Raw genomic sequence first — 23,646 nt, forward strand, 5'->3', positions numbered from 1 at the left:
GAGCTCAGGAGAAAACCATATTTGGCCATTAGTTTATATAATATATGTAAATCCAAAAACGCAAGGTTGCGCCCTTGACGGCAACGACCTTCCATGTTCGGGAGGACATTGAACTGAGCGCCAAGTCAGGTTTTTTTGGTATCAAATAGGAAGACACGTGTCATAATAGAGGAGAGCATATCCCCCTCGTGTTTCAGTATCATTGGTTAGAAAATTTTGTTCGAAAGTCTCTTTGAGTGCGTGTGACTTAGATTCGCCGCTACGGTTCCGCAAGCTCAGGTAACGGTGAGCGGTACGTAACAATAATAGTAATAACACTTCGGTTCAGTGCATGGAACATCCACTGCAGAGGTTTGAAGTCTGACAATGACATCGTGTTCGTGGCATACTGATAAATGATTACTCTGCGCTACACATGTCATGTTCTCCAAGCGCTCAATGCATCTAGACCAACTGTCGGTTTGCAATCGCCGTGAATGACATCGACTGTCAAAACAAAGAAAATGACACAAGTGATTATCAGAGCGGATCATATGTCATATGTCATAATAATATAACAGTCGTAAATTTTTGATGATCCTGAAAGCGGTCCAGCTGAAAATATTAAGTACCTACATTGAATCAAAACATATATGAATTAATAACTCGTAGCCAAGAGCATTGGGTCAAAAAATCCGTGCTTAGCGCCAGTAGACAGTCCAAGATGAGGTGCGCACTGCGCAGAACATATGACCGTATTACTGGAATGAGCACCATGTCGCTGCCGAGGGTCTTGTGGTGATGGCATGAGCCATGAGAACGGATACTGGACAGTGGACGTTCAGCATCAAGGTTTTCTTATGCGATGTTATTATGGCATCCTCGATAGGCCATGGCGAGTCTGTGAGATGCGGCCATGGCCAGGCAATGATGCACTGACAGCCTGAGAAGCAACCAATCAGCAGCCGAACAAAAACATGGCACTGGGGTTTATTAGGAACCTTGCTATTTTGTGGACCCTTCTGTCATTGAGCAGCCCTTGAGGCTCCATGGCAAATCACTTTCTGCCACCCTGCTGATCGGCGCTTCTGACGGCCGCATACAGTATCCGTGCTTGGCGAAAGATGAGCGACCCAAAAATGAGTCGGCGGGTGTATTTATGCCGTCTATTGAAGTGGGTTCAATTTGAATATACATCACCTCGGATTTCCTGTCGCATCGCCAAGCTGGAGATATGAGTATAAGGTAACAAATGAGTTAGTGTGAACAACATCACCTCGGATTTCGGAAGTTTCGCATATGCATCCATATAGTCTCCCCTGGCCAGACCATTATAGACAAAGGAAGACAATCTTGGAATCCGCATTCAGGAGTGTGCAGGTGTCATAGGCCGCGACCACTAGTAAGTCTCCAATTTAAAATGTTTCTGTCGAAGACAGTAAGTATACAAACATACTGAATGTTTACCCAGGCACCCGTGACGTGATATGCATAATAGACCGGAGCTGCGATATCGGGGCGCCGTGGCGTGCACGCGGCGCAACTTGCAGAGTCCAGAATCCAAGTCCAGAATCCAGAGTCCAGAATCCAGAGTCCAGAGTTCAGAATCCAGAGTCCAGACATTCAATGATTGAATATTCGATAGTCACGCGTATTTCACGTGACCAACAGCGCGTTGTTGAGCTTTGTTTTGTTGCCACTATGAATAGCACCTCAGTGACGAGTTACAACCATCTACTAACCAAAATTTCACTCTGAATCCAAAACTTTCTCTCTGGCACATGGAGAATACAGAAGTCGACGTGTTCACGCAAGCTCCTGTGATCGTGGACTGTGACGTTCTAGAGGCAGCTAAAGAGAATATCCAGCCACTTGCATCTGGTCGTCGAGTTACCACTCTTTCAGCTATCCTGCAGACTCCTCACGCCCAACGGGATGCGCAACTACTTGCAGCGCGTAAGCGCTTTCGTATGAACGTCCAAATCGCACTTGAAGATGATGATGATGATCCACTGGAAGCCTACTCGCGTTTTGTTCAATGGACTGTCGAAAACTATCCCCAAGGACAAAGTGCAGAGTCTGGACTCTTAGAGCTTCTGGAAGAGGCGACAAGGATATTAAAGGACAACCGAAACGGACGATGGAAAGGGACGTCGATGTACCTCAAACTTTGGGTACTTTACGCGAGCTATGTGGAGAAACCGACTACCATCTACAAATTTTTGCTCGCAAATGATATTGGAACCAATCATGCTTTGCTTTATGAGGAACACGCGGCTGCACTTGAAAGAGCCGGACGGTAAGCTCTAGCCTAATTTCACGCAAGGCTCGTTTTGAGGCAGGTTTTCGTCGCAGACGCAGTGAGGCAGATGCCGCATATCTACTTGGAATTGCGCGTCAGGCTGCCCCCCTTGATAGACTTGTAGCCAAGCACGGTGAATTTCAGAAGCGAATGATGACCGCAGCTTCAATGCCCCCGCAGCCCGCCCCAAATGCTCCAAGTCGTAGAACAGCGTTGGGTGTGACCTCCTCATCTTCTGACGCAGCACCTTTGTTCGCATCTATTTCTCGAGCTCCTTCGTCGTCATCGCAAACCGAGGTCCACGGGTCTCGACCCGGGCCGCGGCTAGGCACAAACGCTCGTCTCCAAATCTTCGTTGATCCTTCTGGAGCAGAGTCCGCGGACGCAACGGATTCAGTCACACCATATCCTGATATCGGAACACGTAAATCTCGGGTGAAAGAAAATATACCGGAGGTTAGCAAAGTAGCGGGCAGCACCTTAAAGCAGGCAGGTCGCACTCGACGAATCGCGTCTGGGTCAAATTCGGGGGCAGTGGCAGCAAAAATTGTGCCTTTCAGAGACCCCGGACCAGACATGGAAGCGAAGGGTGTGATGGCCCCACCTCCCGTTCCCATGTCGAGGCAGAAGGACGCACTACCAAAGACTCCCACGAGGACCAGTGCCGTTATACCATTCCATGACATGCCCGACGGTGGCGGCATTCCGTCCACTCCTCGATTCACACCCTTCAGAGATGAGGTGAGTAAGCTTTGCTGTGTGGCGCGCAAATGTTGTTGACGGCTGGTTGATCGATTTAGCCGGAAATGAGCACGTCGGCTGCAATGATTGCACCTGAGACGGTGATGAAACCAAAAACTGTAGGAGGAGGACCCATGATTGGATCTGAAGCAGAAGCATTGAGAAAAGATCCGCTGAAGAACTATTCTACCGAAGAATGTCCACGAGATGGCTAAATGGTCTTTCCCCCCTTGCTTAAGCTTTCTTTTCCTCATGGCTGTAGGCTATTGGCGGTTATGCTACGTTGTTGATCCACATTTTCACTTTGTCACCTTTTCCCCCTGCTTTAGCACTTTGTGTTGCTCTTGAGACTTTTCTTGAGATTTGTAAAGTACTGAGAGCAGATGACCCTGCTAACATTTGTAGAACCAAGACTGTAAACCTCTACTCCAGACCTCTTGGTTGGCTAAGGACTCGTCAAGCTGATGGTTGCCAATTTCCTAATTTGTCTTTCCCCTGACACGACCATCCGCAGCGTTGCTGCGACAGCCTAGACTTTGGTTTCAGATATTGATCAATCTACACATCTTGTTAGACCCACTTACAGTAACCCCTGCAATGTCATCTAAGCGAATCGCTTTATATCCTTGCTCTCCCAATACCGTGCGTGGAACATCGACAAAGCTTTCAGCTAGCAAAGATAAGGTCATTTATGCCAATGGAAAAACTGTGATCGTGCGTCGTCGCCCTTCATATGTCTCATGCTATTCGCTCATGAGTCTCTAGATTCGTGACCTTAAGGTGAGGATTGTTGATGATGTTCGTGATCGTCCAATGCTGATACTTACTGCACCTAGAACGCCGCTCTATCAACAAGTTTTTCTGGTCACGCATACAACACGACTGTTGCACGTTTCTCTCCATCTGGCTTCTACTGCGCATCCGCAGACATTACTGGAACAGGTGCGCCTCTACCAGTATCACATCTGATGAACACAGTCACTGATCAAGTCGGATCTGTGATCCTGCAGTCAAGATATGGGACACTATAGGCGAGGACCAATCTGTGAAGGGAGAATACAAAGTTCTCTCCGGGAAAGTGTAAGTAGCATGCTCTGCTTATTGGAAGTTTATCTAGCTGACATCTGTGCTCAATCTGTAGGAACGACCTGGCTTGGGATGGCGAAAGCAAGCGGATAATTGCGGTTGGCGATGGCAGAGAGAAGTACGCAGGATGTTCGTGCATATCAGACAGAGACTAAGAGTGGTTTTCAAGATTTGGCCACGCTTTCCTTGCCGATTCCGGCTCCTCGACGGGTCAAATCAGCGGACACTCAAAGGTTTGTCGTTGCCATTTTCGTGAACCAGCAAGGTCATCTCTAGTAGGTCATCAACGCTGTTTCAATTAGGTATCAGCGTCCCTTTAGGGCGGCCACCGCCTCCGATGACAACTCTATCGTCTTTCATCAAGGTACCCGACCTTTTAAAGTTATAGAATGAACACTAAATTCTCGGCATCCTTCAGGCGTCCCTTTCAAATATGATAAGGTCTGAAACTTCTTTATAGTGTACGAGTCTTGACTATAAACAGTGTGAAGACCATCAGAACGCACGCCAAATTTGTGCAAGATGTTCAATTTGGACCCTCAGGCGACCACTTCGCTAGCGTGGGCTCGGACTCCAAGATCTTCTTGTACGATGGGAGGACTGGTGACACGGTCGCAGAGCTTACTGACAGCCCACACAAAGGTACCATTGTGAGTCTTAATGGAAGCATTTTCTTAGTTTGGGTGACTCACATTGTCTCTTCAGATGTCCTGTTCTTGGAGCCCAGACAGCAAGTCATTCTTTACTACTTCTCTGGATTGCACTGTTAGACTATGTGCGCACTACAAAGTAATGCGCTTTCCTTGACTGAACTCCGTATTTAGGGGACGTCGAGGCCCGCAAGTTGTTGCAGGCTTGGACGGTTGGAAGTGGGGTGCCCAACCAGCAAGTCGGCGGTGTCTGGAGTGGTATTGGTGACCTTGTGTCACTCTCCATGTCTGGTGATTTGAACGTCTTTGACCCGCGGACGGGCGATAAGCCAACTCGCATCCTTCAGGTATGCAATCCCTCCCCAATTTCATGGTGCTTCGCGTGACACTTTTCGTGCAGGCTCCACAGAAAGCGATCACCGCAGCCTCGTCAACATCTTCGGGCACGTTCTTTGCTGGGTCAGCTGATGGGCGAGTGTTTTCATACGACGCGAACTCGACATCACCCTCGGATGCCGTTCAGCTGGTGGGGGGCACACTACACACCAGTCTTGTATCTGGCATGGCGACCGCAGGCTCTGGGAAGGTATTCACCACAGGTTATGATGATCAGGTCCGAGAGATTGAAGGATACGCATACACGTCTGTTATTTCCCGCTCCGCGTTGTCGTTTTATTGAAATGGGTGTGATAGGCCTGCTTCCATCCCTTCATTGTCGCAGCCCAAGTCTGTGGCAGTGACGTCAGATGAAACTGTATTTGTCGCTGGTATCAGCTCCGTTGAGGCAATCCGTAACAATCAACGAGTTTTCGAGCTGAAGCCATCATATGCGCCAAGTGCAGTGGGCGCTGGGGAAAATGTGGTCGCAGTTGGTGGAGAAGTGGGCACCTCCGTTTTATACGCTGTGATTTTTTTTGATTCCTCATGCTCAAGGATAAGCGCGTGCACGTCTACACTTGGAACGGCAATACGTTGATGGAGAAACGGGTACTGCCAGAATCTGAGGGCACGATAACTGCGCTGGTGGTTTCAAGTGACGGGGCATTGATAGTGCAAGGAAATGTGAGTATTCAAGCACAAATTATAATTCAGGTGCCCGTTACCAATATCGCGTCTGCAGTCTGCCGGAAAGATTGCATTATATCACTCACAGACGGGCGAGGTACGTTTTGTTAAACACTCCGTCGGGCACGCTGAAATAATAACAATATGATGGATCGCCAGCCTATCCCGACTCGCTGGGACTGGCACACCGCACGCATATCTTCCTTGGCGTTCTTGCCGGCCCTATCGTCACCTCCGACGCATGTTATTTCGGGATCTCTTGACACCAATGTCTACGTCTGGAGTTTGGAAAACACCTCGAAACGCGTTCTCGTTAAAGGGGCGTGTCCAGGGGGCGTTAACTGTGTCGTTTGGCTCGGTGACGCACATGTAACCGATGGTAAAAAGACGGGACGCATTTTGAGCGCTGGCGCCGATGGATGTGTGCGCGTTTGGGAAGTTGAGTTGCCAGGAAAGTGAAGAACTAGATAAGATAAGATAAGATAATTCGCATGACCTGACGTTATGCATTACCCACGTACTGAGCTGACCTTCACCATTCACCTCCACATTGCCAGACATGCATGCTTTACGTGAAACTGGTATCACGCATCATCTGAAAGAAAACACTACTCTGAGGTCATACAGCGCAGCTACTCAGCACGAATTTCTTAGGGCTGCTGGTACCTTGACCCTATCTCCAGCCCGCCTTGCGCTGTGGCTCTGTCAGGATCGCATTTATGCGGCCCACGCATATCCACGTTTTATTGGTCTGCTCATTTCAAAAATTCCCTTCGATGGACCTGCTGTTGAGGAGGAATTAAACAGAGAGACTCTTGCCTTATTGACAATATGCTTGGAGGGAGTTATTCGCGAGGTTGCTTTCTTCGAAGGGGTTGCAAAGGAATGGGGATTAGATATTAATGGGTGGAGCGAACGGAAAGCTACGCGGGACTACACAGCTGAGATGGCAAGGGTAGCATCTGTTGGTTCGTTGGAAGAGGGGCTCGTGTTTCTATGGGCAATGGAACAGGTGTGTGCACTTCGCATTTGATATTAATTACGCTGCTTGACACAGGCTCCCTAGGTATATCTCGACGCATGGAAGTATGTAAAATCCCTGCTCCCTCCTCAAAACGTCTCAGAAGACAATACTGCGAATGCGATCCGCCAACTAACAAACAACTGGACGACACCGGAGTTCGAAGACTTTGTCCAGAAGGTGGAGGATCTGGCAAACAGGCACTTCGCGAGACGTCACCATGGGCCTTCGAGCTCAGCTGTACGTGCGATGGAGAGTATTTGGGCGAGAGTTGTGGAGCTTGAGGAGATGTTTTGGCCTGATGACGGAGAGGACACCCGTTTGAGAGCCCTTTGACACTAATTCTTCCGGACCAAGAGAGATTTCTCAGGTCGAACGCATGTACACTATTACGGTACCAAGCTCCCACTGTCATGAAGATTAAGAACTTGTAAGGTCGTAGTCATCGGTCCCCAAATTCAAGTCACTCATCTCGTCAGGTATACCAACTGATAGACGATGACAGTGGCATCCAGCTTCGCAGGAGTTCCCAGGTACAAGGAAGATTCTCCCGAGTCAAATCCAACGGGCCAAGTGAACTCCAGAAAATTTAAGATGAAGAAAATATCCAAGTGCGAGCCGCCACTATGATTGCAATTACTGCAAAAACCAACCACTTTGAATTGATTCGAGTGGCGACAAACGAGCCACCATCATGGCAAATACTAGTAGAACAATACGGTAAGGTCAAGAAAATATCCGCTTCTCATTATAATGTTGGCGCGAGAGATAAGTGCTAACCTGCCAGGTGTACATGTCAATGCGTTGCCCAGTGTGCTTTGGATCTTACCGTGATGAAGGATCCTCGATATGCACAGCGACGATGGGCGGGCAAACTGTATCCCTGCCACCAGTGCGGCGTAGTGCCATTCGAGGAAGTTGAAGGAAGATTTGGACCAATGATTTGCTTAGTAAACTCTTTCTTCTTAGCGCTGGCGCTTATATAAGGCTCCTTCGAATTTTAATAGCATTCACGATCGTTGGATTCGTTGCTAACGGCCTGAATATATACTACTGACCATATGCATCTACATCAAAGTTAGGTGACTTGACGGATATATATACTGTGGTGAGTGTTGGTACTAGTACATCAAAATATTGTTCATCCATTCTCCCCTGCGTCTTCTTGGTATGGCCTGGCAAGAATTCCGAGACGGGAGCATGAGCAAAGCAGGCAACTCTACACGAAGCAGCTGAATCGTGAAAGAGCAATTAGCATGCCCTGCCCTGCCAATATCCACACGTTATTTGAATCGTTCCATAGCAGAGCAATGTGGACATCGGCCCTCTTCATTCGCAAAACATATGCTAGAGAATGACCAACTCTATAGCGCGAAAGAGACCGATATGGCCTTTCCTTCGTTCGGGAAATACATGCTAGACAAAGACGGTCTTTGTGACTTGACGGAAACAGATATGGGTGTTCTTGCTGGTGCTGTCTTTGCAGCTGGATCAGATACGGTGAGTGCCCTTCTAGTTGTTTCCGAAGATATGTTGTTCAAATCGTGGGTCAAACTAGTGTGATAATATGCACGGTGCTCGTGACTGCCGCATGTTTCCCCGAGGAGCAAGCCGAAGTCCAGGCTGAGCTCGATGCGGTCATTGGAAGATACCGAGGTAACTCGATTCAATCATACATATCCACTAAAACACCGACCTTCGACGATCAACAATCCCTTCCCCGTCTGAAAGCCTTCCTTCTCGTTGTCGTGGTTGTGTACCTGAAATTTACATCCTTTGCGTTGCAGGATTCCCCAACCGAACAACCTACTACAGATGTGATTTGGGCAAGTGATCTCCAAACAACTTATTGCACAAATGATAATCTTGCACCAGGAAAACTGTCGTGTTCCATCTGGGACCACAGTATTCGGCAGCCCCTGGCCTAACGATTACTGCTTCACAATTAGGGCCATCTCGAGATCCAGAAGTCTATCCCGAACCTTGCGCGTCCAAGCCTCAGCACTGGATCAACGAGCAAGGTGGACTGAGAGACGATTTTATTTTTGTCTTGGGTTTGGTCGGCCGTAAGTAACGTCTTTCGGGGATGTTCTTTCTTTCCCATAGTCTTCCAGCATTTCTCTCGGTCTACACGTTGCGAACCGGTAAAGCCATCCTACCACGCACACGATATTTTGAGCTCATCTCGACTAGTACAGATCGGTGGTCATAAACTCAGTCCTTATTCCTTGGGTTTCCAGCTCACTCTAGATCCTACAAAGCCACTGGATGACATGGGGCTCATGAAGGTGTCGATGCCAGATGGCTAGTCGAGTCCCTGACACGGATCTCAAACGCGTGATGCAGAATTATCCTGAGAACGCATGAGAAAACTTGACGTCTGGGTGGAGTCACTACTAGAGAGACAACGATTAACCTATTTTTGTGCCTCTAGCAATGATTTCGGCCTTGCTAAAAGTCTTGAGGCTTTACATTACAAACTTCACCTTTTTTTTCGTAGATCCGATGGTGTTTGCTGCGCAGGTCTAGCTCTCAGTTTATCGGCTCATTTTGAATGGGTGAGATTCACATAGATCTGACTCGTGGTGCAAATGACCTACATTTTTACCATCAGCGGTGTCCACCAGATGGAGGGTGGTGAAATGAGTCATCGCAACTTCTCCACGATCCTTCCTTCCATACATGTCCAGCACGTCCAGCCCCCAATTGCTTGAAGCTAGTCCCTCCAATCCCACCACGGAAATGCACAGCGACATGCGCCTCTGCTCTACGTTTTACTTGAACACATCCAGTACCAGAAGTACGAGATCGTTTAGCCTGAGCGGTAGCGACAATCGGGGTCGGGGACCTGGTTGTAGGAGATATCGCATCGCGGCCGGCGGCATGGAGGCGCGTGGAGGCGTGATACGGGCACTGGGCTGGGACTCGGTGGCGTTGATGAAGGCATGTTTCCGTGCGGGGGTCTATCTTTCCGGTGCACAGGAATATTGTGGGTGTCTCGGTGTCTGCCGAAGAGACATTTCTCAGCCCGGCATGGCAAGACCGCTTTACGCGCACTACCAAGATATCAGCCAAGCCCTATCAAGGCCTCAAATCCGAGAATAACTCACCTCATCAACTATACTTGCAAGCAATATCCTGGGCAGAATTTCGAGAGCAAATGATTGGTCATTCCACTTGTGAATCTCACGGGAGATGGGCCCTGATGTGTCTGGTGCGTCATGCCGTGCCGTTGGTTATAAGTCCTACGGGGCCTTGACAAGTAACTTCATTTCATGATTTGCGTCCAATATACGCAGTGACGATGAGCGCAATTGTGTCCTTGCAACATAAGACTGTGCTAGTGCAAGTGGACTACCCACCATTCACACACATACCCGAGGCGCCCCCCATCAGCAAGGATCCATCGAATTCCTGTGCCTAAATATACTGGCTACTTAAAGATAGTGCTTGAGAGCAGTGGTACGCCGTTTGATACTCTTCCCCATGACCCTCTATACGCCAGCTGAAATCGCAGTAGGACATTCTCTTTTGAATCTAAACGTGAGTCATTCAAATGGTGATTTTACATATTCTGACTGTTTAGTACGCTTATGGTGAGAGAAACACACTTTTTAACCACCAGACATTAAATGTATCAACCCAGTGTCCGCAACTGTAATATGGGTCCGTGTTTTTACCGGAGCTTCTCTGTGTGCCTTTCAATTGACATTTACAAAGGTCTATGACTATATCATCAAATTCGATGATGAGGTGCATCGTCTCTGGTCATTGGTATTTTTGCGATTCCCAGCTCAACCATTTCGAAGCTGGCATATCTTCGCAAGTCGAGGTGGGGGGCGGTCAAGATGTTGTATCTGGTGTGCCGCTATCTGCCATTTGTGCTGTTAGCGACAGATACCTACCGTGAGCCTGAGTTCATATAACTGTTCGCATGATTGAAAATGTTATATATAGAGGTTTTGCAACCCGCCTTGCCACTGAGTGTGAAGTACTTTCTTCAGAGCGTGTTGTACGATGTCTGACGTGTCAAACAGCTATGCGAGACATACTTCGTGATGAACTCGTGTCAGTGTGTTAGAAGCGTCTAAGACTAATAATCATCTCATTTATGTACAGGGCTTGAGGGAATTACGTTGGTAACTGCGGAAAGTGGGTTTGACCTTCATTATGTATTGTTCTCATGATGAAACATTGTAACTGTAGGTATGTTCATATCGAGAACGTACGCCATCTGGGGAAGAAGCAGGAGGATATTGATCATTCTCACATGTAGCGCTGTCGTACGCTTTGATCTCTCTCAAGCGTCCCTATTGAGTAACGGTTTGAGTTGATGATCATTTCACAGGCAATTATGATTCCAGTTGGTTATCTCATGACTAACTTTGGCAACTCAACGGAAAGTATGTGTTCCCGTCGTTGCCGAAGAGTCGCACCAACTGATATGTTTACAAGTAACTGAACCTCCGATACCCAACATCACCAGCTGTTATAATGTCGGCGGAAGTCGCATCATTGTTGTAGCCTATGTCTTGCTAGTGGTTGGCGAGTTTGGTGAGTGAGCGTTGAATATTGTATATATCTATCAAGTTTAACCAGTTCTTCACAGAAATTCTATGTTTCACGCTATACCGCTCGATCAAACATTACAAAGGCCTTACAAGCCGCAATCACCTGCTCAGTATTCTCATTCAGCACAACATATTCTATTTCATCTGCGGACTTGGTGCGTAGTGCAACATTTTTGGCAATTCGTGCTTATGGCTGAGGCCATTTAAACAGTCTTTTCACTCCTTCTCATCCTGACCCTAGGGTTTCTTCCCGTACGCGTTCATTTCCATTAGCTAGGCTCTAGGCTTACTGTACTACTTGTTGGCACTCCAGCTTGTGTACGGCGACATGATTTCGAAGTACGTCGTTTGTGTTGGTGTCGGCGGAGCAAGATACTCACTAGGACGGTATCAAAGCGTGCAGGCAACGGTACATGCCCTTCTCATTACACGGATGCATCTTGAGCTCTGGAAATCGGATCGTGGACGGGGATTGGTCCTCGGTGATAGTATAGCCCTAGATACATGGCAACAAACTCCTAGAAGTCGCGATGAGGATTGGTGTGGAGATGTTTTGGAAATAGGACCTAGTCTTTAGTAGCTTCCAGCAGGTTGTGCAACTATGTACACTGGTGCTAGTGACTATGTTTAGCTGTAACTTTGCAGATGCCGTCACGAGACATTATGATCACGTGGACGTGTCATGATCAGTTACGCGTCACGACCCCTTCCTCACCCACCCGTGGCTAAGATTACTGGCAACTTTGAGTCCACCGAGATGAGTTCTTCCAGCAAATCTCTATCCGCACAAGACATCTGGAAATGGACATTCACCAAGGAAGCGACAGCTCCATGCTTCATCAGAGACGCCCTCTCGATGAAGGAAAGCAATGCCAGAGGTCTGCCTCGTTTCCTTAACCACAACACCTACTAAAACCACCCGTGGGACCAGATACCGACTTCTACTGGCTGGGGCATATTCCTTGTCGAACAGTGCTTATCGTTGGAATAGTGGTTGGAATCCAGGACTACGAGAAACGGACATTGTACACTAGTGAGTGAACAGTTTTTGTGGTTAAGCGTTTGAGTACTTACCGAGTTCGATCGATAGTCGACGATTCTACAGCTGTCATAGACTGCGTACTTCGTCATCCCTCGCCACCAAAAGCTCCAACAAATTCTGATGCAAGTCGCTCGGTTCAGAAATCCAAATGGGAGGCGACGTCGCATGGATTAAATAGATCTATCCCTCCTCCGCCACCGCCCACTGCTGTCACTGCTATTGGCTACCCAGTACAAGTAATTGGCAAAGTCATTCGATTCCACGATGCGAGACAAATAGTAGTTGAATCTATTGGTAAGTGCTGCGCCTCATATCTTTTACTTCAAGCTGAGCGTGCCCCCATGGCTGCTCTTCACAAATGCAACGCGTGATTGGACTTGAAGAGCCATGCAAGTCAACTAACGACCAATGGAAACACTGGAAAACTGTCGTGGAGCTTCACAAGTCGAGATATTCCGTGCCGAAACCGTTTGAGATACCAGCGCCTCTTGTTGTTTCTTCATGTGAGACAGGTTCGGAAGAGCTCGGAAATTGGCAGGAAAGGAGACTACCAGCTACTACATTCAACAGACAAAGCTATGCGTTGGCATCGGAGACGAATATTACCGTGCCCCGTACTCCCTTGAAACGTCCACTATATGCCCATGCCCCATCCTCACCACTTACAGATAGCACGACCTCCGCCCCATCAAGTCCAATCAAACATGGATCCGCAGTAAGTTTCTTGCGTCGTATACAATCAACACCTAACCTCATTTTGCAGGACCTACCAAGACTTCGTCATCCTTCCCGTTTACATACACGAGACCTGACTGAGAACACATTTCGGTTGTACCTCAAACATTATATGGATCATGCGCCCGCTGTGGCGCTTGATTGGGATGTAGATGATGATTTGTTCTCCACGCCGACTAAGCGGCCGCACGTCCCGTCCGACCAGACCCCCAAGGCGCGGACGGTATACACAGCGCATGACAGGACGCCACGCGCATCTGCTCTGAATGATAGTACTCCCCGTCTCCCTGCATTCACCCTCTCGCATCTACGCCGCGTTCCGGAACTAGCACTCCTAGCTGGCCGGGTTGTTCGTACCGAGATGAAGCGGCGCGCCCGAGCAGAGAAGGAGGCAGAGAAAGTCAAAGCTACGCAAACGCAGAAAGCCTCCGAGTCGAAATATACTCACGCTTCCTCATCGAAATCTCTTGCGCATACCCACATGAGGACCAAGCCCACAGATGCACCGCGTGTGAAGATGAAGCGCCTGTTTTCATGGGCGGTGTTAAAGCTGTATGAAGAAGGTAGTATCGTGCTCTGTGATAGACTCCTGATGCCCGTCCCTGCTGTGTCGCGCTCTCATGGGTCTGGCGATACAAACGGGTTGTGGAAGACTGGGGACAGCACTGCTAGTTTCTCAAGCGCAAATAACACTGTGTTCTCGACCGCGAATAGCACGATGTTTTCCTCTACCGGTGCTTCTCCGTCCAAGTTCGCGATGTCTGAAGAAGATGCATATCTCTCAGATCCACCGATGTGCGAGGAAGACGAGGCTTATATTTCTGTGACGCCGGCGTTGCTCGCTGGACCTGTTCGAGAGATCATGCGTGCGAAGGGGATAAGGGGCAAGAGCGCCAAGGTTGGAGCGGAGGAGATCACTAGGTGTTTGCGAAGAGAGGATGCGCGCTGGGCGCGGGTAGGAGCGTGGGCTGTGGAAGAGGCCATGGAAAGTATTCTTGGCGAGTGGAAGTAGGTTCGTCGCATCGCGAGCGTATGTCGGCGGTCAACTCCATATGGGCGGAGTTGCTTATGATATCTCTAACAGTATGATATAATATACAAGTAAGTGTATTGCTCTATCCATGCAGATGAGCCTGTTTAGGTTGAATTAAATACAGGATGGTCAGGAGGTTGAGAGGGAGAGACAGAACGCAGACTGCCTCAACAAGTATGTGACCCTTGAGGTCCTCCACTTTTCCGGTCAGTTTGGTTTTCTACCAAACTGATTCGGACGACCATTCAGATGAACCAGATATAATGATGCGAAGTGCTTGCCTGATCTGCAAACACCGGGACGCGAAAATCAACTAATTAATTACGTTCATTCATCTTTTGCAGTGTTCAAGTGTTCAACGTTCCGCCCGTGCAAGGTGCATTTATGGTGGCATGTTTTGCAGTTTTCATTTGATTAAGCGCTGCAACGTTGAGGGTGTGGGCACGCTACATCACTTCGAACGTGACATCACACTATCCATTCACAGGAACGGATATCATCCCCTGATCTTCGGCCATATAAGCGCTGGATGGTAGTATATCTAACACAAATATCATAATATTGTATGTCCACCAAGTTCCCCGCTCCCTCACATCCATCCTCTAACAGCATGACACTAGTCTCAGACGACCCTAGTTATTGGCCACTCATCAACTCTTGGCGTATTGCCAGCTATTTTATAGGTTCATGAAGAGCAGTCAGATTTCGCGTTGATGTCTCGATCTGACCTTGATTGTGGTTTTCCAGTTGCTGCTGGTGTTGGAGTGGTGTATGATTGCGGTGAGCATAATAACATTAGAGAAAATTGTTGATTTCTCAAAGGTATTTCCAGCCCTTACCATCGGACAAGAGGTGTGTTGACGCTATGACCGGAGCAGCCATCTCGCTAAGATTTGTTTGTAGGTCGAACTGGTCTGGGTGAGCAGAGTTCCACGCCGGGAGAACAATATTGATTTGCGATAGAGGCAACATTGTAAGGGATGACTGTCCTCTATCTGACTGTATGTACCTTGCCTGTTGTGAAGTTGTGCTGACTTGAAAATATTCTAGGTGCGCTATCTTGGAATTTTTTTTGCTTTGTATGTTCGGAAGACTTAACAGTTGGTGTTCTGCTAATATGCTATCTCTCACAATTAGCCTGGTCATACTGAGTATGTCTTCTCGCATTCACCGTGTTTGTATTTTCTGACCAGTGGCATACAGTCAATGTTCCGACGATTTTGTTGACAGATGTGGTGAGTCTTCTGTATAGATACCTGCTGTTCCCATTCAATTAACCGCCACACCCTGTACTAGGGGTGAGTGTCATTCTTGACCAGCTTCTTCGTCTGCTATCATGACTGCTACAGATGTGAGTCTGTTTGTAGTGTGTGATCCACCTAAGGCCCATCACTAACTGCATTTCTCAGGCCGGATTCTGTACCTCGTGGGGAGTTGGACGGATGTTGTGATATTTCCAATGCTGTGCGGTGAGTTGTGCAGTTACAAGAACTATCATAGATGTTGACTTGACCGGAACATGTTGCAGTCATCATGATCGCTCGGTTACATGCCATGTATCAACGATCCAGAAGGATCCTGATATTTCTCGTCGTCGTGTGCTTTGCTGTCAACATTTTCGACGGAGTGGCCATGGTAATGACAACGAGGGATACTTCAGGGGGTACACTTAATTGTAAATGAAAACCGTGCATGGCGCTCATTGATGAATACAAGAGGAGCTCATTCTCTCTGGCACCTATGCGTGCACGGTTGGCGATGCGGACAATTCCACACTTCTGTTATCCATGACTTGGATACTCGGCACTGTCTGGGAGGTCCTCGCGCTGTGTCTCGCAGTTTGGATTGCTGTAAAACACCTCCGTGAACTGCGACAACATTCGGCTGGAGGGATTATTGGCGACTGTTTCATGGTGTTGATAAAATCACACGTGCTTTACTTTGCGAGGTAAGCTCATATTGTGAATGTGGTTCCCTTTTCCGCTGAATGATTGAACGTGCTACTAGTTACGTTGCCGTGTCTTGCTTCAGCCTCGTAGTTAGTTTGTCTTCGACGATTTTAGCGGTACGCCAAGCTTTCACTGACCTCTACATGCGACTGCGGTTCATCATTTCTATAGGACCTATTTTCCCTCGAAGTTCAGATTTTTGTTGGTGTTCTTCATATTTTGCAAGTTATACAGTCTTTTGTGCTAGGACCACGCCTCATCCTTAGCGTTCGAGAATATCACGCTCGGCTCGTGGCTTACTCTGATGCAGCAACCGGCATGACCTCAATCGCTTTCCAGGAGCGCGTGTATATATCGACTGGCAGTGGCGTATAGCTCGGAAGATGCTCGATGAAGTTAACGGTAATCTGGTGCTATGCAGGGAGCAGGAGAATTTGGCTTTTTCTTCTTGGTTTTCAAGTTTCGTCGTGGTACTTGTGTATTTGGTGTTGCAGAACGGATTTCAAGGAGATCTAGACATAGGTCTTCGCAAATATTTCGTCGTAATATGCATTCAAGTTATTTGTTCCGAACACCATAATTGACAGTCCGGATTCGAGAGAGGCGAGTTATCGACGGACCCGCCGGAATATATAAACGTCCCGGGAAGGTGTTAACGTTGCGGCGAATATTCGGGGCCTTATGCGGCGCGGTTGTTGATACTTATTTATTTGGTCACAGGCACGAGCGCCAGTCACCAAATTATCGGTCGGTCACGGGGCTCACGGCTCTCAACCCTCGAACAACTTGAACACCACTATCGCGCTAGTGTTCGTTCGTATAGATTCCAAGCACTCCAGGTTCACCTGAACCTCGCCCCCGGGTAAGTGATACATATTGACGATCTAAATGGCAAGACTTGAGTTTTACCTAACTTGCAGAAATCCCATCCAGACATCCTGTTACTAAACGGTGCCCTCACCCCACATATTATGTCCGCTCATACAGATGCAAGGTATGAAGCTACTCATACGCTGACCCAGTGACATGGACACGGCGACAGTTAATATCATCGAGGTCCAGAAGGGTCCTTACGCATAATATTGATGCGACGGGTTAGGCTACTCTTCATGCCAGTGTGGGCGCGTCCACTGTAAAAGCGCCACGGTTACGCCCTGATCTTGGCACCCACTAACAGCACACCCACGTTAAAAGCCCACCTATGTAACGTGGGCCGTCAAAAGATTACGAGGGACTTTTCACGTAAGCCGCGCATCCAATCGCATACTTATCACTTGAAAAAAAATGATGGTCTAAAATGGAAGTCTTTACCACATATCTCACCTCCGTCACCTCGTGTTTCCCATTTGATTGCCAACGAGGCACATCTACAGGCATCTCCGAGCTTGGCGCCAAAGGCGCAGCAACGCCTTTTCAATTAACACCTCGCCGGCGGCTGCAGCGGTAAGCGCTACTGGAGTCACGGAGATGCCAAGAGTTCATGTCTCTGGCGCCTTATGCAAACCCCTATGATAGTGGCGTTGATCATCAGGCAAATTTGTGGAGCAGCTTGGTAATGTTCTCGCCTACCAACCCATCATCGCCAGCATTCTCGATCACTTCCTTGACATGAAAATTGGGTCGGCGGACGCGGTACGAAAAGCACCGAGTAAGGGGCTGTGATCATTGTTTGCATCACCAACATAGGACGGAATGGCGGCAGCTACGGCCATGCGTACGTGAGTCGACGCACTTGGTGACGCGCACTGCAAGATAAGTGGACCCTGGGAAGGACCAAATTTCAGGAATTCCCAGGGGCGTCGATCAGTTGTCTGACCTGACCCCGGAGACAAGAGAGTTTGCGGCGAGTAAATACTCACAGTGATGGACCGACATCACACCGGATTGGCTATCATGACAATATTTAAGTGCCCAATGGATTGCCCGCAGAAACTAGCGAAATGCAACGCCACGATTCTCATTGCCATCAGAAGGACGAATGTCAAGGGATAAAAACACAATCTGGAAGCATTTGGCCCCAATCAATGGGGGACTACGATACAAGTACACAAGCATACAGTACAGGCCAATATTATGATCATACTATGCGCACTACTTTGCTACATGATCTGATGGAGATGTAAGTGAGAGGTCACCCTCATTGGGTCAATTACTCACATAATTGCGGATATCCGTTGGTAAGCCTGACGACGACGATTGTGCCATCGTTTCTATTGGTGTGGTGTTAGGCGAGTCGTGAATGTTAATCATGAAGTCATCCAAAGAAAAATTATCGAGGCTGCCATCCAATATGAACGGCTCGTCCAGCCCGTTTTGCGTGCTGTGTTCGTGCGACTGAAGCCTCCCTTCCTCCGAGAAGTTCAAGGACATAGGGTAGTTCTGGAAAGGGAGTGGGCCGGTGGGGTTGATTAAATCGGGAGAAGTATGAGTGTTTGCGGGAAATTGTGAATTGGCTTGATATGCCAATTGTGGTGACATGGAAGACGTGTGTGTGTGCACAGAGGTGTATCGGAAGTGGTATGTAGCAGAGAAGATAACGACAGGGCGCGGGCGACCTGAGGACGTCGTGGGAGTTCCTGGGTCTGGAGCACGGTACACATCCTGAATGATGGTGTATACGGTGGGGTCTTGGGCAAAAAAAATCAATGAAACGCCTGCTGCACGTCAAGATCAGAAAGTACAGACCTGGACATTTGCACAAGGTTTCCCAGTACTTGGGAACTAGAGCTGTGCTGTACAGCAATGGACCATCACCGGAAGAACCAGCGAAATATGGTCCAACGCATTCGAGTTTTGTGTCCTCGCTGTGTATGGGTGCACCATCCAATAAGACTATATAGGATGACTTGCCAATGACAGCAGAGGGTGAGACGAAGGTTACGGTGGAGTCAATGTCTCGTATGGTACGCGGCGCGTTCAAGGAGGGTGAGCTTGAGACTGAGAATGAACTAGACTCTGGCAAAATGTCAATATATACTGGAGTACGCGTTTCAGGAATGTGGTTTCGTTTAGACAATGACATGGCAGGGCTGTATTGTGTAGAGGGTATGGATGAGTCGGCGGATGAGGAGGTAGATGAGCTGTCGCCGGTTGAAGAGTCAGAAGATAAAGGGGAGGGCGAAGCATCCTCAAAACTGTGGTTATGAGGAGAAACCCTCCGTGACGATCCGACCCGGCTGAGGGACTCGATCACTTCCATTAAAATAAACCAACATAGAATTTTAATGACACCGTCTTACGAACACGGGGCAAATACTTACATTCTCGTCCCTCGGATGTGTCCCTAAATTGTTGCAGACGACTGCCTATTTGTTTTGATGATCTGTGCTTTCCCGTCTTACGGTGAATGTACTCTGATATGAACTGATTGCGCTGAGGAAATCGACCTAAACTTCGTATTTCCCTTGAGCGAATGGGTTCATATTCTTGGAGGCCTGAAGGAATAGTGTGAACTAATTAGGCTGTGTCCCGCAGGAGTGATCTGCACCTTTCAGCATTGTGGCCTCGAGATTGGGTGGCCATACAGGCTCCTTATTGCCCTTCAGAGTTTTCCAGCTTTTTCTGACCTTCATGATCGTTCGAATAATCTCGTCTGTATTTTGGTTGGGTGAATTTGGCCGCGGATGATCGGGACCACATGGACTTGTCATACTACCAGTGGATGACGATGGGGGATGTTCATAACGCACTTTGTGAGCGTGGAGCGTGACGGAGCGTAGGCGATCGACGATTGGTGCGGGAGAATGCAACATGAGAGCAATCTGATGTGAGATGAAACCAGGTAAAGCATATCAATCGATCAAACGGATCCGGGCTAATATAACAGTTTAGCTTAAGGGTATGGGGGTATCAGTGTCGGCAAACATGGCAATAAGTTTACCGGATAGCAGAGCAGTTGCGTGACCTAAGGCTGGTAGTAGAGGGGACGATAGCCATGATCGATAGCCCCTTTGATCAAGTTACTACCTGCGCAAGGCTTCGAAATTCGCGATGCTCTTGAAGCACAAAACGGTATTTCTTCTATTGATTCGTGCCACGGTAAAAACGGGCGGTGCTGCACAAATAACCACCCTCAGTTGGTTACCCGATTCAATCAAGAACGGGCTCATAGCAGTACCTGTAGGCACGTTGCGTGATTCATGCGTAAAAAGACAGCATCGTGATGACTCGGAAGACTCACTGCCATGCCTAAAAAGAAATTCCGACAACAAGGACTACGCGCGAGAAGCCGTTTGAATGAGGGATAACTTCTAGCTGATCAGGGAGCCCAGTGACAGCACCAATTGGCCACAGAAGCTCACAGATCTCCTTCACCCCACCGGCGATGCGAACGACCCGAACACGGAGAATTCCTTTCATTTCCCAACTTTCATTTACACCCGTCGTGAATTAGTAATCCTCATTTAATTATAGCCTGAGGGTGTTCTCCTGGGATCCGAGCACCGCTAAGACTCGTACCTAACCCTTACCGTAATTGTGGTGAATTAACGCAACCCCTTAAACCTGGCACAGTAGGCCTAGCCCTTATTTATCTTGTTATGTAGCAATGTAAAATCAATTTATTTGAGTGAGAGATAGTGGTGCTCGGGTTCCAAGTGAACGCGAACTCCTAAAAGTGAGCAGCCTGAGTAATAAATCCCTTGCGAGTACCTCGTGTTTACAATGACGCCGAACCGCTTCTCAGGGATTTTCGGACTCGACCTGGCGCTCGGGGGCTCGGCCTTACGCTCAGTGGACTGAGAACATAAATCGCGACTTTCCTTACCGCCAGTGATACATGCCGACCATGGATCTGACTTGCGCCAGGGTAGCTGGGTTGTTCCTGAGTGCCCACTGGCGGAGGAGCCCGCTTTTATTGATCCGATCACTTGGAGCCCTGGATGGGATTTGTGTCAGGCGCTCGACCACATTGAGGGCTACATTTTAAAGCTGCTTAGCTGAAGCTTCGACGGCAGAAGCTTTTATTGACTAGTTTGAGAAGGCTTTCATGAGGAAACTGGTTGGTAGCTCGAAAGGACGTACTGCAACCAATATCGGTTTCAAATGCTCAACAAACCTTAAATCTTGCGGGCGGGCACCGGCTTCGTATGGTTTGACCCAGACAACCGAGCGATGGCGATTTAATGGCGGTGGCCCTACATAAGTCTACCACAGAGATGTCAGAATATGATCTCCAAGTGTGAAATTAACAGAAAAAGGTACATCTCTACAACAGGCCGCCGCATTTGAGTATAACGAGTTGAACCTTCGAATTGAATGTCTTCTAACTTCGAACTCGTCTACTGATTCTTGCCCTGCTGATGCAGCGTTAGAATTGATAAGCCAACAGTTCGAAGTCGTCCAACCATATCGGAGACCCAACTACCCGGGCCGCATAGGAGACTGGACGAGGCTGTTAGAGGCTATCATGGCGTCGTACCACCATGATTGTGAAGAGTCTAAGAAGAGAGAACACGACTCTCCATAGCTCGCAGTATTCCCGACACCTGTGAGGTACAGCGCACAGTTGCTGCAATCATCGTTAAATTCGCCCGCGATGGTCACACCAAATGCAATCTGACCATGGTAAAGTGAGAATGCTGTTCAGTGGGTAACATACATACCCGGAATACATGCCAGGATCTGCCGGCTGGGCCAAAAACCTGCAACGCTCGACCCAGTATGGCTATTGAGTGTGAAGTAAGGACAGTGGGTGTCGAGTTTCATTCGGTCAGAACCTTGTAAGAAAATTGCTCAGGTTGCCGTCTAGGAATACATCGTGAATTGCAATGTAAGGCACGCGCCTTTCTCCGCACTGGTTATATTGCGGATAATACCATGCTCAAGGAGATAACTTAAACGACAGGATGGCTGTCAGGACACACTAGTACAGGCAAGCAGATCTGGACGTACAAACAAGTTCCAGGTAGAAGAGACCAGTGACTCATTGACAAATTCTGAAAACGGCTGGGATATGAACGCCGTGATAAATCCAGTGCACGCTGAGCAGTGGCGGGTCCCATGACTCCATCCAAAAAGTTAACCGAGCCAAGTTGGTGGAGTGATTGTAATTTGTGATGCTGATCTTGAGTAGTCTTGATTTCGCACGTGACGCGTGAACAATGTTGCATACCCTACCACGTGTCGTCCCTGAGATCCAGGATGACATGGAGATTAATGTTCACTCTGGTATGTACATCCGTGTCTATTAAATAAAGCACAGGATGTAGCCAACAACACATCAGCAACAGACAATCGGAAGATGAAAAAAAATGTTCATGCAATGATTCAGGGATCAGAGGTGCAGCACTCAGGCCATGTTACAGACTTTCTCGAAGAAGAGCTCAACGTTTCAAGAACTTCAGGAATAGGCAAACGCCGTCACGGGCCCCGTTCAGTTCCTCTTGGAGCTTAAGCAATTTCCACAATAACTTACTCAATCTATAAATCCGGGCGCAATCAACTCTTTACAAAAGCTAAGTCACTTACAATAAAGGTTTTGTAATGGGTCTCTAGGCTCTAGCTCCTCGAGTTATGCCATACGCATGCTCAGGGACCCAGGGTCCACTCTTCAACCGCGCCAGATACTTCTGATAAAGGCGGGTGTGATGAAGGGGTTTCAAGACGAAAGTCCGCCGATTTTGACAACGTAAGCCCGGAACTGTGTTTTCACCGGACGACACTGAACCCGTATATCTTGTCTGCTCCCGAATCCAGCCAGCGTTTGTAAGTGGGAGAAGTGCCGCGGCATGAATTAGGGTGAGCGTCATTGTTGAAGATGTCGTTTGCCGTGGTCACCCCGTCCCCTGCAAAGAACCTGTGAGATCGAAGCATTTGGCCAAGAAGCAATGGACGAGTACATCACAACGCTACCCTGTCCCGAGGACCCAAGCCTCTGACATTTACTAGACTAGAACGTGAAAATAATCATACCGTGACATCCTTGATCGTGTTTTTGCAGCACTGCCTGAACTGAGAGGGAAACGCCGACACCAATCAAGTAAACAAACTGCAGTTAACTGGGATCGCGCCGTCGCAAATTGAACAAGCTACAACGGGATGCAGATGAGCCTTGAGGACGGTGAAGAGATTCACGAAGATTCCAGATGCTGACTTGAACCGATGCACGTCCATGTCATTCCCACGCTGGCGGCACCGTACTCGGGAACGTTCACGTTGTAAATCTCTCCGAAATCTCCAGAAACATTTTTTAGAGCCGTAGAACCACAGCTGGGGCCTTTGCCAAGTCACACGCACGGCTCGCATACTCGAGCATGGGCTAAGTACTAGGCAGGGCCACGCTGCGAGTGTTGCGCTCTCCACTGACATTTCATTATACCAAACATCTGTATACTGTGACATACCTATCCTCGGAGTCTGCTGCTCGGCACGGGAACGACTAGTAAGTTAGTACTCTGCCCTTGATTCGGGAATGCGGGGTTTGATGCCAACAGACATACAAGGTTGCACCTAACTTAATGGGATACTGTCGG

General features: G+C 48.3%; 8 protein-coding genes across 8 annotated transcripts; 6 read left to right on the forward strand and 2 right to left on the reverse strand.

The window, feature by feature from the left end:
• Positions 1-1,695: 1,695 nt before the first annotated feature.
• Positions 1,696-3,502, forward strand: DEU56DRAFT_264033 (uncharacterized protein). The gene is made up of 3 exons (XM_041345358.1): positions 1,696-2,278; positions 2,335-3,022; positions 3,082-3,502. Exons 1-3 carry the CDS (start codon positions 1,761-1,763, stop codon positions 3,235-3,237), a joined length of 1,362 nt encoding a protein of 453 aa, XP_041210218.1. The 5' UTR covers positions 1,696-1,760; the 3' UTR covers positions 3,238-3,502.
• A 1-nt stretch (position 3,503) lies between these two features.
• Positions 3,504-6,514, forward strand: DEU56DRAFT_264019 (WD40-repeat-containing domain protein). Its single transcript, XM_041345357.1, has 16 exons — positions 3,504-3,736; positions 3,788-3,802; positions 3,859-3,964; positions 4,033-4,102; positions 4,164-4,226; positions 4,278-4,341; positions 4,388-4,472; positions 4,527-4,549; positions 4,600-4,758; positions 4,814-4,883; positions 4,933-5,105; positions 5,159-5,400; positions 5,452-5,638; positions 5,692-5,820; positions 5,879-5,920; positions 5,983-6,514. The coding sequence occupies exons 1-16, from the start codon at positions 3,620-3,622 to the stop codon at positions 6,280-6,282; spliced, it is 1,845 nt and encodes a 614-aa protein (XP_041210219.1). The 5' UTR covers positions 3,504-3,619; the 3' UTR covers positions 6,283-6,514.
• DEU56DRAFT_264053 (heme oxygenase-like protein) lies at positions 6,172-7,364 on the forward strand. The gene is made up of 2 exons (XM_041345359.1): positions 6,172-6,835; positions 6,890-7,364. The coding sequence occupies exons 1-2, from the start codon at positions 6,383-6,385 to the stop codon at positions 7,178-7,180; spliced, it is 744 nt and encodes a 247-aa protein (XP_041210220.1). The 5' UTR covers positions 6,172-6,382; the 3' UTR covers positions 7,181-7,364.
• Positions 7,365-7,910: 546 nt separating this feature from the next.
• Positions 7,911-9,153, forward strand: DEU56DRAFT_939976 (uncharacterized protein; the record flags this gene model as incomplete). The annotated part of the gene is made up of 4 exons (XM_041358881.1): positions 7,911-8,344; positions 8,449-8,600; positions 8,720-8,910; positions 8,951-9,153. Exons 1-4 carry the CDS (start codon positions 8,189-8,191, stop codon positions 9,151-9,153), a joined length of 702 nt encoding a protein of 233 aa, XP_041210221.1. The 5' UTR covers positions 7,911-8,188.
• Positions 9,154-10,330: 1,177 nt separating this feature from the next.
• On the forward strand, positions 10,331-12,064 carry DEU56DRAFT_900494 (uncharacterized protein; the record flags this gene model as incomplete). Its single annotated transcript, XM_041356516.1, has 15 exons — positions 10,331-10,387; positions 10,431-10,440; positions 10,491-10,510; positions 10,565-10,597; positions 10,654-10,750; positions 10,802-10,830; positions 10,882-10,912; positions 10,964-10,996; positions 11,051-11,127; positions 11,193-11,247; positions 11,300-11,398; positions 11,454-11,570; positions 11,627-11,667; positions 11,729-11,754; positions 11,812-12,064. The coding sequence occupies 15 exons, from the start codon at positions 10,331-10,333 to the stop codon at positions 11,990-11,992; spliced, it is 906 nt and encodes a 301-aa protein (XP_041210222.1). The 3' UTR covers positions 11,993-12,064.
• Positions 12,065-12,134: 70 nt separating this feature from the next.
• DEU56DRAFT_794576 (uncharacterized protein) lies at positions 12,135-14,360 on the forward strand. Its single transcript, XM_041352808.1, has 5 exons — positions 12,135-12,293; positions 12,347-12,448; positions 12,506-12,751; positions 12,841-13,172; positions 13,221-14,360. The coding sequence occupies exons 1-5, from the start codon at positions 12,173-12,175 to the stop codon at positions 14,202-14,204; spliced, it is 1,785 nt and encodes a 594-aa protein (XP_041210223.1). The 5' UTR covers positions 12,135-12,172; the 3' UTR covers positions 14,205-14,360.
• A 3,913-nt stretch (positions 14,361-18,273) lies between these two features.
• On the reverse strand, positions 18,274-19,926 carry DEU56DRAFT_911151 (uncharacterized protein; the record flags this gene model as incomplete). Its single annotated transcript, XM_041357258.1, has 5 exons — positions 18,274-18,282; positions 18,332-18,801; positions 18,860-19,366; positions 19,435-19,608; positions 19,662-19,926. 5 exons carry the CDS (start codon positions 19,924-19,926, stop codon positions 18,274-18,276), a joined length of 1,425 nt encoding a protein of 474 aa, XP_041210224.1.
• Positions 19,927-22,319: 2,393 nt separating this feature from the next.
• On the reverse strand, positions 22,320-23,273 carry DEU56DRAFT_794610 (uncharacterized protein). The gene is made up of 4 exons (XM_041352809.1): positions 23,087-23,273; positions 22,511-22,959; positions 22,394-22,454; positions 22,320-22,337 (listed from the first exon to the last, which is right to left on the reverse strand). The coding sequence occupies exon 2, from the start codon at positions 22,921-22,923 to the stop codon at positions 22,666-22,668; it is 258 nt and encodes an 85-aa protein (XP_041210225.1). The 5' UTR covers positions 22,924-22,959; positions 23,087-23,273; the 3' UTR covers positions 22,320-22,337; positions 22,394-22,454; positions 22,511-22,665.
• Between the last annotated feature and the right edge of the window lie 373 nt (positions 23,274-23,646).

This window comes from Suillus clintonianus (assembly GCF_016758775.1).
Source record: "Suillus clintonianus strain FC179 chromosome Unknown DEU56scaffold_23, whole genome shotgun sequence".
NCBI lineage: Eukaryota > Fungi > Basidiomycota > Agaricomycetes > Boletales > Suillaceae > Suillus > Suillus clintonianus.

Excerpts from the sequence above, each read along its gene's own strand:
- DEU56DRAFT_264033 (XM_041345358.1), top strand. The coding sequence starts at position 1,761 with ATGGAGAATACAGAAGTCGACGTGTTCACGCAAGCTCCTGTGATCGTG. Across the intron at positions 2,279-2,334 it reads GCACTTGAAAGAGCCGGACG|ACGCAGTGAGGCAGATGCCG; the intron begins GTAAGCTCTAGC and ends TTTTCGTCGCAG. Across the intron at positions 3,023-3,081 it reads TCACACCCTTCAGAGATGAG|CCGGAAATGAGCACGTCGGC; the intron begins GTGAGTAAGCTT and ends TGATCGATTTAG.
- DEU56DRAFT_794576 (XM_041352808.1), top strand. The coding sequence starts at position 12,173 with ATGAGTTCTTCCAGCAAATCTCTATCCGCACAAGACATCTGGAAATGG. Across the intron at positions 12,294-12,346 it reads GAAGGAAAGCAATGCCAGAG|ATACCGACTTCTACTGGCTG; the intron begins GTCTGCCTCGTT and ends CCGTGGGACCAG. Across the intron at positions 12,752-12,840 it reads AATAGTAGTTGAATCTATTG|AGCCATGCAAGTCAACTAAC; the intron begins GTAAGTGCTGCG and ends TTGGACTTGAAG.
- DEU56DRAFT_264019 (XM_041345357.1), top strand. The coding sequence starts at position 3,620 with ATGTCATCTAAGCGAATCGCTTTATATCCTTGCTCTCCCAATACCGTG. Across the intron at positions 3,965-4,032 it reads CGCAGACATTACTGGAACAG|TCAAGATATGGGACACTATA; the intron begins GTGCGCCTCTAC and ends GTGATCCTGCAG. Across the intron at positions 5,401-5,451 it reads ATTGAAGGATACGCATACAC|GCCTGCTTCCATCCCTTCAT; the intron begins GTCTGTTATTTC and ends TGGGTGTGATAG.
- DEU56DRAFT_264053 (XM_041345359.1), top strand. The coding sequence starts at position 6,383 with ATGCATGCTTTACGTGAAACTGGTATCACGCATCATCTGAAAGAAAAC. Across the intron at positions 6,836-6,889 it reads TTCTATGGGCAATGGAACAG|GTATATCTCGACGCATGGAA; the intron begins GTGTGTGCACTT and ends CAGGCTCCCTAG.
- DEU56DRAFT_794610 (XM_041352809.1), bottom strand. The coding sequence starts at position 22,923 with ATGACGCTCACCCTAATTCATGCCGCGGCACTTCTCCCACTTACAAAC.